This window comes from Arachis ipaensis, chromosome B06 (genome assembly GCF_000816755.2).
Source record: "Arachis ipaensis cultivar K30076 chromosome B06, Araip1.1, whole genome shotgun sequence".
In the NCBI taxonomy this organism is placed as follows: Eukaryota; Viridiplantae; Streptophyta; class Magnoliopsida; order Fabales; family Fabaceae; genus Arachis; species Arachis ipaensis.
Genome location: NC_029790.2, coordinates 20,126,509 through 20,144,124, shown reverse-complemented (window position 1 = coordinate 20,144,124; position 17,616 = coordinate 20,126,509). Strand labels below are relative to the sequence as shown.

General features: G+C 41.7%; 1 protein-coding gene and 1 long non-coding RNA gene across 3 annotated transcripts; one reads left to right on the top strand and one right to left on the bottom strand.

The window, feature by feature from the left end:
* On the top strand, window positions 282-867 carry LOC107646633. Its single transcript, XM_016350808.2, has one exon. The coding sequence runs from the start codon at window positions 340-342 to the stop codon at window positions 865-867; it is 528 nt and encodes a 175-aa protein (XP_016206294.1). The 5' UTR covers window positions 282-339.
* LOC107648069 lies at window positions 5,400-6,582 on the bottom strand. Of its 2 annotated transcripts, XR_001621713.2 has the most exons (3): window positions 5,987-6,576; window positions 5,797-5,904; window positions 5,400-5,710 (listed from the first exon to the last, which is right to left on the bottom strand). It is a non-coding gene; the product is annotated as an uncharacterized LOC107648069 (long non-coding RNA). The 2 variants fall into 2 exon arrangements; XR_002348474.1 differs by having other exon boundaries at window positions 5,400-5,904; window positions 5,987-6,582.

Genomic DNA, 17,616 nt, shown 5'->3' with positions numbered 1-17,616 from the left:
ATTAAGAATTAAGATGTAGTATGTTTTTAAGTTTATTGAACTAATTTTAAAACCTATTATTCACGTTGTTTACAAAAATCATTCTCTACTTATCAAAATCCTAAAATAATTCACGAATTAACCTGTGCTGGCCGCCGATTAAATACTTATTATTACTTTCTTTCCTACATTACCCCAAAGATTCCAAACAAAGAATATGAAAAAAGGGATCTAATAATGCTTTGTTTGCTTTTTGTGTCAGTCAGCAGGCAGCACTTATTAATTAATATATATATACATAAGAAACAATACAAGGAGCAAATCGAATTGAACTAGTTCTATAGTAGAAGAGAATATAATATGGGTAACTGCGCCTTAAAAGGGATCATCACCGCCACTAGTCATGGCGGAGTCTTAATGGATAACAAGCAGATGGTGAAGGTGGTGACCTCCAATGGAGGCATCATGGAGCTCTGCACCCCAATAACCGTTCATTCCATTACCAACGGGTTCCCCGGTCACGCCATATTCGCAAGCCCCTTCTCATCGGAGCCCCTTCTCCGCAAACAAGAGCTTCATGCCGGCCAACTCTACTACCTCCTCCCTCTCAACCCTTATTATTATTATTCAACTTCAAGAGCGAGCATGATAACCAGACAACTCTCTAACTCCACCTCAACACCTTACCGGATTTTCACTTGCAACGCTAACATGTGGTCGCAAGCAGAAGAGGGATCCTCTCCAAGGCATAATAATAATTACAGCGCCGGAGTGTGGAAGGTGAACTTGGTGATAAGCCCGGAGCAGCTGTCGGAGATTCTGTCACAGGGCTCGCTGACGGAGGCGCTCATTGAGAGCTTGAGGACAGTGGCAACCCGGTTTAATTAATGCACTCTTAGGCCTAGGATCACATTCAATTATGTATGCTCACCAAACCAACCATGAACCATCGTTGCTTAAGCTAAGGTAAATCCCCTATTAGTATATTACTAGTCATCTAATTAAGTTACAAATAAAAGATGTAATTGGCGGCTAAAACTCTCTGTTACTCACGGTGTGCCTAGTCTATTCTATCCGTCCATTTTATTATATAAAAATTAAAAATTGAGTTTCTTACTTAATATCAGATTCCCGCTAGGGATGTAATTGAGTATTTTACAATGTGTACTGGACTGTTTATTTGACTTAATATAATATGAGTTAAAAAATTAACATCTAAAATAAAATACTACTAATTTCTTAAACATAATACATCCATACTATCCAAAATAATCATTCAAGTCCCAAAAATAATAAACATCTAATATATTTTACTGAATCGAATGTCTTTAAACTCCATTGTACACATTGTACATGTACTACATTAACTCTCTATACTTCCTCTTAATAATAAAATTAACATGACATATTTTTAAGGGTATTTTTTAATTTATTTTTTTAACTCATTAAATATAATTTATTATCATAAATTAATTATATCAACTAATTAATTAATTAAATATTTAAATATCACATAATTTATTATAATTTATGTGGATCAATAATTTTAATTTATTATATCAATTATTTTAACTATATATACTAAAAGAAAATCCTATTTTTTTACCAATTAAAAGAGAATCCCATTTTTTTACCAATTACACTTTCATTATGTAATTTTTATAACAGTTTTTTTCTTTCTATGAGGCACCGTCACAAAAAGACAACTATTGTAGACACAAACTACCAGACCCTCCAAATTTCGTTAATTGAGTGTTCATCACTCGAAGCTATATATAATATGTTAGCCATAAAGTATTCATGGAGCATGCATGGTGTTATCACGTATGATAAATAAAAAAAGTTCCGTGTTTGAACTTGGTTCATTTACCTGTGTTGTGTCGTGTATGTATTATAGTGTAGAATTACTTTCAATTTGTGTTGCGCAATGGTATTATGTCTAATTTAAACTTTTATTTTAGAATTGGTTATGATTGTATCTCATTATTTTCTCTCGAATATCAAATTGACGTATTTTTATTTATTATCATTGAAACAGATGTGATATAAAATTTATAAAAAAAAAAAAACTCTCATACTCAATTCATTTTATTGTAGTCTATTTCTTCTATTTATTTTTTTTATTTATTTAAGCTTTTTTAATTTTTTATTATGAATTTTATTATTTTAATTTTTATACATTAATTTATTTTAATTCTTTACAAGTCACATGTTAAGTATTTTTACTGTTAAAATTGTAATACCCTAACTATCAAAATGTCACGCTTCCAGCTGCGTCACTCTGATATCTTGGGTATTAAGACGACTCTTAAAATATTTAATACTAAAATATAAGCCTATTTAAAACTTAAACCGTATTTCTTAATACTTACATCCATAATTACATTACAAATTATAATACTCACAAGAATATCAATCAACAACCAATTCACTACAATCCAACCAATTTTCAGTCATAAACACAAGTAAGAAGGTTCAAACCACCGCCAGCGCCACTTTCCGTCGCGCAGATACTTCCCGCCGGCGCCAGCTCTGTTCCACACTTCCACCCCGTCAGCCACTATCTTGCCTCTTGCCAGCCACTGTCCCCGCCAGCTCTGCTTTTTTCCAGGCTTCCAGCTTCTAACCCTAGGTATAAAATTTGTTCTGTGTTTTTTAACTTTTTGAACCTTCCAGGCTGCTATTTTAGTGTTTTTTAATTTTTGAATATGTTGTTTTTGAATTTTTGTTGATAGATTTATTGATTTTAGGATTTAAGGTGATTATTTGTTGCTGTTTTTTAATTTTTATGCTCTGTTCATTTGCTTCCATATATTTTCTTTGATAGTATTTTCCCGATTATAAATTCTGGTTTTGAGTCAAAACTTTGCATTTGTTTTGTCTGTAGTTTGATTTGAGATCAAATTAGATCTGATCTGATCCTATTAAGTTCAAACTATTCATGTGAATTTTTTGTGTAGAATTGTTGGTGACCTGTTTGAAGTGTGTATTTCTTGTGATTGGATCTGTTTTGAACTGGATTGTGATTTATGCTACATTAGGTTCTGATAGTTCATCTTGAGTGTAATTTTGGGATCATTTACTTGTTAATTATCGGACTTTTAGTTTGGTAAGGATCTTCTTGTACAAATTTGTTATCTTTCTTTAGGTTCCTTATAGGTTTATTTGTAACAAATTTATATAAATTTCGGATCATTTTGAATGTGTTTGTTGGCGCAACTGTAAGAAGTATACTGAAATTTTGGTTTCAATTTCAGTATCTCAAAGTCTTCTGGTTCTTTGAGTTTTTGTACTATTGTACACAAAACCAAACTCATGATAAATTAGTTGTTTCTTTACAGGTGCAGTTTGTATTAGTTCTATTGAAGAATTTGCTTGTTTTCTTGTTGAATAAGAAATATTTTTTTTCTTTCTGTTTTTCTGCATTTGTATGTCAGAATCTTGCCGCGAGAGAAGTACGAATGGTTCCTTGATCTTCAGCGAAATGGAATTGCGAAGAACTCTGGTTTCACTCTGCGGTTCGACCTTATGTTCCTCTTCCTAGCTGGTCTTACCAATGTTGGGGATGTTATCCCTTTCCCAAGAAGCTATGGCATAGCCAACAACTAACTAACTATGGATACAAGAGAAGTATGATACTATAGGTGTGTGTAGCATATCAGTTTGAATGTAAGTCCTACTGTACGACAACATTCATATTTTAAATGCCATAAGATTATATTAGAACATTCAACCAAGCACTATCTTAATTTCACTTGTTATTATTTAATTCTGAGTTTGTATTTTGATAAGATCACATGGTTTTGGTTAATGACATTTCATGTATAATTTTAAATTTAGAAGATATTTTAAGATTTATATTAGATTATAATTATATTTTAGGATGTTTATTTGTAATTTGTTTATTATTCTATTCTAAAATGATTTTTTCGGTTGAACTACAATTGAACCGGTTGGACCATTAAACCAGTAACTAAAACGGTTTGATGATCAGTTCGGTTCTCAGAATCTTGGTTCAAACACAATCAAGCAGTTACATTAAGTAGAGCAATTAGCAATTAAACATAAATAATTACATAAGCAAACCAATTACAATATACACACCCAAATAATGCCACAGATGCATATGATGAATGCCTGTCCTATGGCTGATGATATCATCTGTCGGTTATATAGCCAACCCGACACGTCCTGGTAGCTAACCATGGACTGAAACACCCATGCAGAGCAAGTGAATTTGAGCTACAACCCCCTTACTACTACCTGCTTAACCCAGAGCCAGTGGAATAACCACTATTACGGCTACTACCCAGGCGGGTGTTTAATAGCTCAACCTGGAGCAAGTGGGACGAACCACAACCCTTGCTACTACCCAGGCGTCACAATTACTGACCTGGAGCAAGCGGCATGAACACCACCCTTGCTAGTACCCAGGTATCTCAAACAATGACCTGGAGCAAGCGGGACGAACCACCATCCTTACTACTACCCAAATATCTCAAACATACATTCATTTATGCCATATATCATTTTCTCCTCAAATCACTTTACCTTGAAACCAAAGCCCTTTCTCTTTATAGCATTCTTTTCCACACCATCTAATTTTCCCAAAGCAACCTCAAAATCATTTCATTCTTAAACCATCTGCTTAACCACTTTAAATTAGGAATTATTAATTAATTACCACCACAAAGTCTCAAGATTTTGAGGGAGAATCTACCAAATTTTAATTTCTTAAATTCATTAAAGATCCTTAAAAATCATTGTTTTCCTAATTTAAATCAAAATCAAATCACAGAAATCAGAAACCCTAAATAATTTTCAAAGCCGAATCACTTAGAACAAAACTAGCCCATTCAAATCGAAATCACCTTCAAGTTCACTTTTAAGACCAATTCTCTGACTTCTTCCAAAACATCACAAATAGAATTACTTAATCAAAATTCAATTTCTTTTAAATCCACTAATACTCCTCCAATTGAAATCCTCAAGTCAAATTCAAAAACATAAACTCTTTTCACATTTAAAATAGCCTTAAGACATAAGTTTCTTCGAAATGACTTGCTCCCAAAAGAGATATAATATTTTTCTCAAGAAAATAGGATTAATTATAATTTTCATTTCAATAATTCATTTCAAAACATGGTTTATCACTTTCTTGAATAATTCAAGTAAAATAGTAAAAATCTTAAAATCATAATTTTCCAAATAACATTTCAATAAAATCTCGGATTTTATAGGAATTTCGGTATCATCTCCCCTAAAACTTGGATTTGCCACCCTTTCCGGGTCCCAACTAAACTATTCCACAACCCTTTCCAATGGTTCAAAACCAAATCAGTTTAAAATCAAGCTAATTCCAAAAATTCATGTCATTTTCGTATCTCAAGGAAATCAATTCAAAATCAAATCATTTTTAACGAACCAAACTCATTTCCCTAAACTTTAAAGAAATAATTTAACAAAACCAAACAATAATCCAATCAAACAATAGTCATATTCATCCCAAAACAGCCCGACAATACATAAGACTTACATAATCACCAGAAATTGTATTTATCACATCCATATCCATTTATAACAATTCTAAAATATAAAATAAGTTTTTTAGAAAAACACCCTGCCTCGACAAGCTGAGATCCGAAAACCAAATGCGTCAAGGAAACCTTCCCTCTTAGGCAGCCGCAACCACAACTTCTTTAATCACGACACGTAAGAACCGAACTCAAACCTAAAGCATTAACGTTGCAAGGACCTTAGAAACATATCACACAATAGCGACTAAAAGAAATCGGAACAGGGAATAGCTTACTGAACCTACGAATATCCGATAAAACAGAATGGCGGCGACTCCGTTGACGACGCGGCAGCTTGATGTCGCATGCACGACTACTGAACTCGGCATGCACGAACCACAATTCGACCCTATGTTACCATCATCTCAGTAACTCTAACAGGTTATGACAGAAAAGCCGATTTCAAAGGTCTTAGAGACGATAACACTTACCAAGACAGAGGATCCAGCGGCAGTCTCCGGTAGCAAAGGCAAGGCATGGCTAAACCCAACTCTTTCTCCTTCCCCGCGACTCAGACGGCGGCACGGGTAGCCACAGCGGCGGTGAGTTTCAGCTGCGATGGGGAACAGCAAAACAGCGCCGTTCTTCCCCTCCTCCAGCTCTTCCCTCTTGAATGTTGCGCGTCCTTCTCTTTCTTGGCAACAATGGCGATGAAGGCGAGCTTGGTGGTGACGGCGGCAACACGCGACGGTGGAGGTCCGCGATGAGGACGACAGCGGCGCTGGCTCCACAGTGAACCGACGCGGTCTCCCTCACTCCTCGTGATTCTGCTTCGACGGCTGCTCCAAGGTGGACCGGCGGCGACGTTGAGCTGGGTGGTGGCGTGGACAACTCCCCCTTCTCTTCCTCTCCTTCCTCGAGCTCCCTTTCCCGTTCCCCTTTTCTTTTCCTTTCTTTCATTCTTTTCTTTTTTGTGTTTCTACGCGTGTGTGTTCGTTTGTTGAGTGTGAGGGTTGTGTGTGAAAGGTGGGGAGTGCCGCTTAGTTTAGGGTTTGGGGGTAGATTAGGAAATTTTAATAAAAAATAAGGTAATAACATAATTTTATAAAATAAATGAAAAAATAGAATAATAATTAAAAACTAAATTAAATATAAAGCATCTATCTTAAAAAAAATACCTTTTAACTACCAATCAATATTATCTTAAATAAATATTATTATGGATCATAAATAATTTATTAATTTCTTTTCAAAATTCGGAGTCCTACAAAAATTATGTTTCTAATGTGCTTAATTTTATTGATTTATTAATCATGTGAAACTAAATTTAAATGTATGTTACCAATCTTAATATCCAATAATACAAAAACTATCAATTTCTTAATTTTATTTTTATTTATTTTACGACGAGTCAATAACGTTGTGAAATGTAAATTGTTAGGATAAAATACCATTTAATAAACGAAAATAATTAGATGACGATAAACAAACTTTATTCCAGCAGAATATTTATCTTCTTTTTCAACTTCAGATTAACATTCCTCAAATGGTAATAACATATTTAATTTTATAACTCAAAAGCATTGGAAAATATCATAGCATTTATTTTTCCATGTGCGTTCGTTTTTTCATATGTGCAAAAATTTTAATTTAGTTCCAAAATACTTCAGTGATATGTATATAATTTTTTTAGTTCTCGAATTGTTCGGTAGCTCGTGTATTGGACGGTTTGGGGAGATCCCCTGGATATTAGAGTGGGTTGCCGCCTGATTCCGGGTTGTGGATATGGAGGAAGGAGCGGCCAACTTCCCAAGTACTTCGTGTGGAGAGAAGGGGTGTCACCTGCAAAAACACTCCGACGCTCAAATCAGTAGCGTGTATAGGTGATGTGAGAGCTTAGTATATGGTGACATATCTTAGGGGAGGGGTAGGTCCCTCCCCTTTTATACCATGTCAGTGAGGAGGGTCCCACGAGGGCAGACCCACTTTCCAGGAACCTTCCTAAGCTCCAGCTGTCCACAATTGGCTTTCAGGAGGTGTCCGGGAAGGGGCCGGGTGAGCAGTGCCTTTGTTGCTCGTATTCCCGGGTCGGGTCGGGTCGGCCAAGAGGCCAGTTGGGCTGGGCCGCAACAGTACCCCCAACGCGCCAGCCATAGCCGCGAGCACCGTGGTTGGTGCGTTTGACTCTAATGTGAGCACTTTATCGTTTCGTCGGTCCATCGTGCTCGGGACACGCCTTCCATGCGCGTGAGCTTCCTTGGTGCAGGGGTGCGTCGTTTGACGCCTTGCTTTTCGCGCTGACCATTAATGCTTATAGTGGGTTATTTCAAAACCCCGCGAGTAAGGACAATTTTACCCTTGCCTTTCGCGCTTCTTGAGTCAGTTTCTTAGTTCCTTATTCAGTTTCGTTTCTCCTTCCCTTGCCATTATCACATTCTTTCTGCACTTGCTTTCTACATTCTCCCATTTCCTGCTGCAATTTCTGGGGTTGATTGCGTTCATTCTTCTTGCCTTTCCAGATCAGCACAAGCACCTTTGGTAAGTTTTGTTTCTCAATCTTAATCTTCGTTGTTTTACCTCACTGTTCATGCCATTTGTTTTCCTGCTTCACTTCCGTATGCATGCTGCTTTTAGCATTAAGTAGGCGCGCTAGGGGGTTACCATTCCATCATGATGCCTTTTAGGATTTACTTTGGCCGGAGATTTGTTCTTTGTTTGATTGTAGTTATAGAGTAAACAAGATGTAGTTTCTGGGCTTTCTCCGACCTCCCGGTAAATTAGACTAACTGTGAGTGGTGCCCCACTGTAGGTATGGCCCAATGTCATATTGGCCGGGTTCCCGCTGCAAGGGCGGCGTACGACCGGTATGCCTGGGTAACTTCTGATGTAAAGGAGACCCCTAACCAAATGGGCGTGGAGGAGCTTACCGAGTTCCGCCAAGACGAGTACTTGTGCGGCGGGACTGACGAAGAATTTAATTACGAGGTTTTTATCCCTGCTCCCCACGAACGGATATACGAACTCAACTTGCACTCCCCCCGGATTTCCAACTGGATATGGTTCTATAAGGAAATGTTTACCCAGTTGGGGGTTTGACTCCCTTTCTCTCCCTTCCAAATGGCGCTACTCAACCGGTGTGACGTGGCGCCATCTCAGTTGCATCCAAACAGCTGGGCTTCTATCCGCTGTTTCGAGATGGTGTGTGAATATTTGGAGTTGCCGGTCTTCGTCGAGGTGTTTCTTTTTCTCTTCACCTTGACGAACCCCTCCAAAGAGGGAAAAGTGAAGAAAGGTTTTATGTCTTTTCGATCTGCCCAAGGCAGGAGGATCTTTGGTCTGTTCGAGGACTCTTATCATGGGTTCAATGACAAATACTTCAAGGTTTGCCCTGTCAGAGGTCGGCATCCCTTCTGGCTGACGTTGGAGGGAGAACGCCATATCCCAATGTATTGGAGCTTCGGGGCGGGAGCTAACACTTTTACTAAAGTAACTTATAAGGGGATGACCCCAGATAATAGGAGAGTTGCCGATGTGTTGCTGGCCGTTTTCGGGAAGAACCATGTCAATTTCCATCTCCTCATGGGCAATCGGGACATGGCTAAGAACTATATATGTGAGTAGTTGCTAAATGGTGTGTGCATTTATTATTATTATTACCTATCCTCCCGATTTGATGATTAACAACGCTTTGTGTTTGTTGCAGTGTCAATGTCTGCCGAAGTGACTGGCCTTAACGCTTTATTCAACACATTTCTGGCTGGCGATAGCAATGAAGAGCCGGCCAATGACAACCAGGAGGTGCCCCCCGAAAATAACGAGAACCAGGCGGTGCCTCCCTCCCATGCTGCCGAGGTGCCGCCTCATAATGCTGCCGAAGCGCATGCCTCTCCTACCCAAGGTGAAGTGGTCGGTGCTAGCGAGGGCTCGACCTCTCAGCCAGAATTTGAGGAGGATGTGATTATTGTGAGCAATCCAAAGAGGAAGAGGTCGTCCTCCAGCCCCGAAGGAGCCCTCACTGTGATGGAGAGGAACTTTGATGCCGGAAACTTTATTAATTCCCAGTTGCTCCCCGGCACGGAGACTTCTTCCATGGTGGGGATCTTCCTTCACAAGCGAGGTGGATGTACCGAAGTCTTCTTCGTGGGGCTGCCATAGCGAGGAAGGCAGAATTCGCTCTGGCAGGGACGCAGTCTGTTAAGAGAAAACTTGAGTCTTCTGTTCAAGCCAATAATAAATTTAAAGTTGAAGTTGAATCACTTTGGGAGCAGCTGTCTAGCGCGGATGAGAAGCTCAAAGTTGCCGAGGAGAAAGCCAAAGTCGCTGAGGAGAAATTGAAGACTTCTGATGCAGCCGTTTCCCGGCTAACCGAGCGAGAGCTGACTTTGGAGGGTCAACTCAATGCTGCTCAGGGTCGGGTGGCTGCATTGGAGAAGGAACGCGACGAGGCCGCCTCGTCCACTAAGGCTTCTCAAACTGAGGCTGCTGAATTTAAGAAGAAGTACAAGGAGACCGTGAAACAGGGAAAAAGCGCCATATTGATGACTGAAGAGGCTCTTAAAGCCCAAGTGAAGCTCGTGGCTCCTAACTTCGACACATCGGCAATTGGGGTCTTTAAGACCATTAGGGATGGTAAAATTGTCGATATGCCGAAGAAGTGATCTTTGTAATCTTGTATAAATTTTGTAATTTTATGGTTTTGTGGACTTTGTCGTTTTACATGCTGGACCTTGTAGCTTTGAATTACTTTGCCAAAACGGTAGCCGCTTGGTCGGCTTATGATTATTGTTTGTTCCTCACTTAGTCGGTAATGCGCTTTCGTTCTATTTTGTTACCGTTTTGTTGGTATTGGCTTGTCGCTTGTGTTTATTTACCGTTGCGTTGGTAACTTGACGAAGCCAAGTCGTGGCTTTATTGTTGCTATGGCCTCTTATTATGGTGTTAATTTGGGTGGTTCCCGGGGTGATCAGTCCTAGGTTACCGTGTCGTCGCTGCATTTATCACTTATCATAAGAAATTCATTAACATGGAATATAAAGGGGAAAAGTGAATTTAATCACAAGTGAACATTAATCGGCAGTTGGTTAGACCTATAGCGATAATAAGTATTTGACAAAAGTAAATTATTTAATCATAAAGCAACTTGGGTCTTACTGAGCCTGGCAGGTCGCCTATTCGGAGCACTTGGTCTAAGAATAAAATCTTCTTAAGTTACCCGCGTTCCACGTTCTCGAGACTTCCTTGCCGTCAAGTCTTTCCAACTTGTAGGCGCCCCTGCCGATTACTTCCTTTACCTTATACGGTCCTTCCCAGTTTGCCGCCAGCTTACCTTCCCCCTGAGTCAATAGCCCGATGTCGTTGCGTCGCAGGACTAGGTCGTTTTGTTCAAATTCTCTCCTGAGCACTTTGGCGTTGTAGCACAAGGCCATTCTTTACTTCAGCGCCGCTTCCGACAAATGAGCCATTTTTCTAGCCTCGTCTATCAGGTCTTTTTACACAGCTTCTTCAACTCCTCCCAAGAGAAGCCGCGGGCTCGGTTCACCGACTTCTACAGGTATCATTACGTCCACTCCGTATGTCAAGCGAAATGGTGTCTCCCCAGTAGATGACTGCTAAGTTGTGCGGTACGACCAGAGGACTGAAGCAAGCTCGTCAGCCCATGTCCCCTTCTTCTTATCAAGTCGCTTTTTGAGGCCTAGCAGGATGATCTTATTCGCGGCCTCGACTTGGTCGTTGGTTTGAGGGTGTTCCACGGATGAGAACTTTTGCTTTATACCCAAATAAGCGAGGAACTCTCCAAACTTCTTATCGATGAACTGCGTCCCGTTATCGGAGATAACGACCTCGGGGATACCGAACCGAGTTACTACTTACCTCCACATAAACTTCCGACAATTAGACGAGGATATGTTGGCTAGTGGCTCGGCCTCTATCCACTTGGTATAATAGTCGATGGCAACTATCAAGTACTTGACTTGCCCTGGACTGACCGGGAAGGGTCCTAGGAGGTCGACTCCCCAGTGTGAAAAAGGTCGGGAAGACGTCAATAGACTTAGTTCGGTTGCTGGCGCCTTGTGAAAATTGGCGTTCTCCTGGAACTTGATGCATTTTCTCACGAATTCTTTAGAATCCTTCATCATTGACGGCCAGTAGTAGCCGGCTCTGATGAGCTTCCTCGCTAAGGCTTTGCCTCCGATGTGGTGACTGCAGCATCCTTCATGGACCTCCTTAAGCACATAGTCCATTTGGTCGGGATGCAGGAATTTCAGCAAGGGTTGGCTAAGTCCCTTCTTAAACAACTGGCCTTGTATGATTGCATACTTGGCCGCCTCCCTTCTCAACGCTCTTGCCGACTTCTTGTCTTCAGGGAGCTTACCGCTTTCCAAGAAGTCGGTGATCGGGTTCATCCAAGAGGGATCTACCTTTGTTAAATGGAGGGTAACTGCTGGTTATTTTATCAAGCCTTAGATGAGAGATCGGTTTCTCGCTCCTGGCTTTGTGCTTGCCAGCTTTGAAACAGGTCTGCTCGCGTGTTTCTCTCTTTCGGGACGTGCTACACCGAGACCTCTTCAAATTGCCTAGTTAACTCTCTGACCTTCTCCAGATATTTTTGCAGTTACGAGTCTCTGGCCTGATATGTTCCATTGATCTGTGAAGTCACGACCTGTGAATTACTACATATTTCCAATCTTGTGGCTCCGACCTCCTTAGCCAGGACTAAGCCGCCCAGAAGGGCCTTGTACTCTGCTTGATTGTTTGATACCGGGAATTTGAACTTGATCGACTGTTGATATACGACTCCCTTTGGGCTTTCCAAGATTATCCCGGCTTCCCCGAATGTTTGGTTGGAAGCTTCGTCCACGTGGAGCTTCCACTGTGTACTTGGCATCTCGATTGGGTCTCTTGTGACTTCCACCAGAAAGTCAGCCATGGCCTGAGCTTTAATCACATGCCTGGGTTCATACCGCAGGTCGTACTAGGACAGCTCAATAGCCCAAGTCATCATTCTTTCCGCTAGGTCGGGTTTCTGGAGTACCTGGCGGATTCCCTGGTCCATCCTCACGATCACTTAATGACCTTGAAAGTACTGTCACAATCTGCGGGAAGAGGTCAGGAGCGCAAGAGCTAGCTTCTCTAATTTGCTGTATCTTAACTCTGCTCCTTGCAGTGTTTTGCTCACAAAATAGATTGATTGTTGGATCTTTCCTTCTTCTCGCAGTAAGACCGCCGCCATCGCTTCATCAGTTATGGCCAAGTACAGGTATAGCGGTTTCCCGTTCTTGGGTTTCCCAAGAACAGGTGGTGTTGCAAGTATCTCCTTGAAATGCTTGAACATTTCTTCACACGCCGGGGTCTATTCAAATGCTATCCCCTTCCTCATCAAGTTGAAGAATGGTAGAGCTTTAGCAGTCGACGCCCCGAGGAAGCGGGACAGTGCGGTGAGCCTTCCTGCCAACCTCTGAATGTCTTTGATGCACCCTGGGCTCTTTATTTGGAGTATTGCTTCACACTTTTCTGGGTTGGCCTCCACCCCTCTTTGGGTTATCATAAACCCCAAGAATTTTCCTGCTTCCATGGCAAAGGAACACTTAAGCAGATTGAGCCTCATGCCATGTTACCGGAGGGAGGCGAATACATTTTCTAGATCACTTATGAGGTCCTCAGGTCGGTGGGTCTTTACTAGGATATCGTCTACGTATACTTCCACCGTTTTGCCTATAAGGTTGCTGAATATCTTGTTCATCAACCTTTGGTATGTGGCCCTGCGTTCTTCAGCTCGAACGGCATTACCTTGTAGCAGTATGTTCCCCCTGGCGTTATGAACGCCATTTTCTCTTCGTCTGGCCGGTGCATCGGTATCTGATTGTAGACAGAATAAGCATCCATGAAGCTCAGATACCGATATCCCGCTGCTGCATCGACGAGCGCATCTATGTTGGGGAGGGGGTAGGAGTCCTTGGGACATGCTTTGTTAAGATCGGAATAATCCACGCACATCCTCCATTTTCCATTGTGCTTCCTAACTAGAACTACATTCGACAGCCAAGTCGAGTAGTCGAGTTCCCGGATAAATCCTGCTTCAAGAAGGCTGGCCGTCTGCCTGGCTACCTCCTCTGCCCTTTCTTGTGACATTTTCCTTCTCCTCACGGCCAGGTGGTGTGACATGAGCTGGGGTCTATCCCTGGCATGTCCGCTGGCGTCCAGGCAAATAGGTCACCGTTAGTCCTGATAATTTCCATTAAAGGTTCTTTCAAGTTGTAGGTGAGGTTTCTGTTCACGAAGGTGAACTTCTCCTCGGAGTCGCCGACCTTGAATTTTCTAAATTTCCTTCCGGCTCGGGTCTAGGCTTGTCGTCGACCCTGGTGTCCAGGTTGGCGAGGAACACCCCCGATGCCTCTTTGGATTTCTTTCTTAAGGAGAGACCGACATTGTTGCACGCGACTGCTGTTTCCAAGTCTCCCTTGATGGATCCCATGGATCCATCATCAGTGATGAACTTCATTATCAACATCTTTGTAATGATCACTGCCCCGAGATCGTTGCTAGTCTTTCTTCCTAGGATGATGTTGTAGGCCGTGGAGTCTCGCAGAACTACGAACTCTGCCATTACCGACCTTTTTCCCTGTCCCAGTCCTATGGATACTGGTAGGGAGATTATCCTATCGGGCTTGATAAAGTGGTCGCCCAACCCGACTACACCGTGCTGGTGAGTCCTTAAATCGGCATCCCGAAGACCCAAAGTGTTGAACACGTTGCGAAACATGATATTTGAGTCGGCACCGATGTCTACACCGGTTCCCACTCTGGCCGTGATGACCATCTGAGGGTTTTCCGCGACCTCATCAAACCATTGGTCGTCTGGACCGAATGATATGGACGGAGTCCTCTTGGAGTTTAGCGCAGGGCTGGATGACGAGATAGCCAGGATCTTGTCCTCGGGCTCTTGACGTTGCTTCACCGCGCGGCTCTTGTCCTCTCCATCTCGGTCGCGATCTCGTATTCTTGGCTCCCTGATGAGGTGGGAGAATTCGGCTAGCTTTCCGTCCCGGATCGCTTGTTCCAGCGCGTCCTTTAGGTCAAAACAATCCTGTGTTTTGTGTCCATAGCCCTTGTGATAATCACAATAGAGGTTCTTGTTCCCTCCGGTTCTATCCTTTAGAGGTCGAGGCTTCGACAGAATTCCCTTCTCAGCTATCTGCTGATAAACTTCTACAAACGGCTTGAATGTCTTGGCCGGTGCTCCATCTTTGGCGTGCTCCTTTAGCCTTTCCCTGCTACCGTGCTGCCAAGGTTGGTTGTAGGCAGGCTGCCGCTTGTTGGCTGCCACCACTTGACTGACTTCTTCATCGTTAATATATTCCCTAGCCATGCTCTAGATTTTTTGCATCATCCACACCGGCTTGGTGGTGAGATGCTTCCTGAAATCCTCATTCAAAAGTCCATTCGTCAAACATAAACTGGCCACCGAGTCGGTTAGGCCGTCAATTTCCAAGCACTCATCGTTGAACCTATCCAAGTATTTCCTGGTCAGATCGCCGGATCTTTGTGTCACCCCGAGCAGATTGATCGGGTGTTTTGCCTTTGCGATGCGGGTAGTGAACTGGGCCAAGAAAGCGTGGCTGATGTCTGAAAATTTGACTACAGAACCTTGCGGGAGGTTGTTGAACCACCGAATTGCAGGTCCTGCCAGGGTGACCGGGAAGGCGCGGCATCTCACCTCGTCGTCTACCCCTTCCAAGTTCATCCTGACCTCGAAGGCCGTCAGATGCTCTTGTAGGTCTTGGGTCCCATCATACCTCATGTCCGTTGACTTATCAAAGTGCTTTGGTAGCCGGACCTCGAGGATTGAATGATAGAAAGGGGTTGCACCTATGATCACAGGGCGTCGTATTCTCTTCGGCCTTTCTTCATCGTCCTCCCGATTCTGCTCAGCGGCTGGTCTCCTTACAGGTCGGGTGTATATTACGAGGTCACACCGTCTTCTTGGCGCTTCCCGATTCTCCCCTTGGAGACTATCCGATCCAGATCGCGGGCTTGGCATACGCCTAGAACGACTTCTCTGGGGAGTTCTCCCCCGTTTGTCGGGAGATCGTGAATAGTTTGGTTCGGGAGTTTGCCGATGACGTCCGTGATCTGGTAGCTGACGTTCCAAGTTCTGCACCTAATGCTGCAGTTCCTGCATTATCCTGGCGCTATCGTTGCCTGTTCTCCCGAAGGGACGTCGCTCTTGGGAGCGTGAGGATGGCTCGGTTTGTGGTAGAGGAAATCTCATGCACTCGCGGGAGGAAGTCACAGAGGCTGCCCCCTGGGTTCGGCTCCTTCGCCAGGCTCTCCAGGGCCCATTAGGAAATTCATCTTGACGGTCCCCACAGACGGCGCCAAATGTTCGGTAGCTCGTGTACCGGACGATTCGGGGAGATCCCCTGGATGTTAGAGTGGGTTCCCGCCTGATTCCGGGTTGTGGAGATGGAGGAAGGAGCGGCCGACTTCCCGAGTACTTCGTGTGGAGAGCGGGTGTCACCTGCAAAAATACTCCGACGCTCAAGTCAGTAGCGTGTATAGGTGATGTGAGAGCTTAGTATATGGTGACGTACTGGTGCACGAATTGTGAATCACACTTTTCACAACTCGTACCACTAACCAGCAAGTGCACTGGGTCGTCCAAGTAATACCTTACGTGAGTAAGGGTCGAATCCCACGGAGATTGTTGGTTTGAAGCAATCTATGGTTATCTTGTAAATCTTAGAGGGACAGCTTGGTTTAGCCGCTTAGACCAGGATTTTATTCCTTTAGGCCCTCCTATCCACTGATGCTCAAAGCCTTGGGATCCCTTTTAATTGCCCTTGCCTTTTGGTTTTAAGGGCCATTGGCTTTTTCTGCTTGCTTTTTCTCTCTCTCTCTCTTTTTTTTTTTCTGCAAACTTTGTTCTTTGCTGCTTTTTCTTGCTTCAAGAATCATTTTTATGATTTTTCAGATTCTTAATTGAACTGCTTGGCATTCTTCTGCTATTTGCTTTGATAGCTGCTGCTTTGTTTGCTTAAACTGTTCTTCCATATATATGGAATCCAACAGCATCAGCAGTCCTTTTTCAGCCTGAATCAGATTTTTGCTCAGCTCCTTCAATTTCAGCCAGAAAAATACCTGAAATTACAAAAAAACACACAACTCATAGTAAAGTCCAGAAATATGAATTTTTCCTAAAAACTACTAAAAATAGACTAAAAACTAACTAAAACATACTCTAAACTATATGAAATTATCCCCAAAAAGCGTATAAAATATCCGCTCATCACGTACCTTAGGGGAGGGGTAGGTCCCTCCCCTTTTATACCATGTCAGTAAGGTGGGTTCTACGAGGACAGACCCACTTTCCAGAAACTTTCCTAAGCTCTAGCTGTCCACAGCTGGCTTTCAGGAGGTGTCCGGGTAGGGGCAGGGTGAGCAGTGCCTTTGTTGCCCGTATTTCCGGGTCGGATCGGGTCGGCCAAGAGGCCAGCTGGGCTGGGCCGCAACACGAATAAAGATAAAAAATCTTAAAAATAAATTATACAAGCTATATATTTTAAAGGAATGGGACACCAAATGATTTGATAATACAATAACAATAATACTAATTTTTTAAATATATTAAAATTAAATTTTTCTTCAAACTAATAAAAGTGAGGTAACGAACCTTCATAGTTTTTGTTCCCTCTAACATGAATATGCTCTTATTTACTATTAATTAATTATTTGTTATTTTTTAATTTCTATTTCTGAATATTTTTTTAAATTTTCAATTCCAATTATTGCTATTTAATTCACTAATTTTAGATAACAATTAAATTTATTACTTTCATTATTCAAATAATAAATAAATAAATAATAAATAATTTATAATAATAAAAATATTATCATTTATCAATTAAGTAATATGTACATCAATATCTCTTTATTATACTATAATGTAGAATAATAATTTCCCAAAATAAATAAATAATCATTAATCCCTTTCACGTTAAAAAAAATAATAAAATTTGATCAACCTAAACAAATTTGCATATAAATAATAATTATATGAAGTAAATATTATGTTAAGCAAAATAATAGCAAATATATATTATAATGACAATGAAAAAAAAGG

Coding starts and splice junctions, on each gene's coding strand:
- LOC107646633 (XM_016350808.2), top strand. CDS start 340: ATGGGTAACTGCGCCTTAAAAGGGATCATCACCGCCACTAGTCATGGC.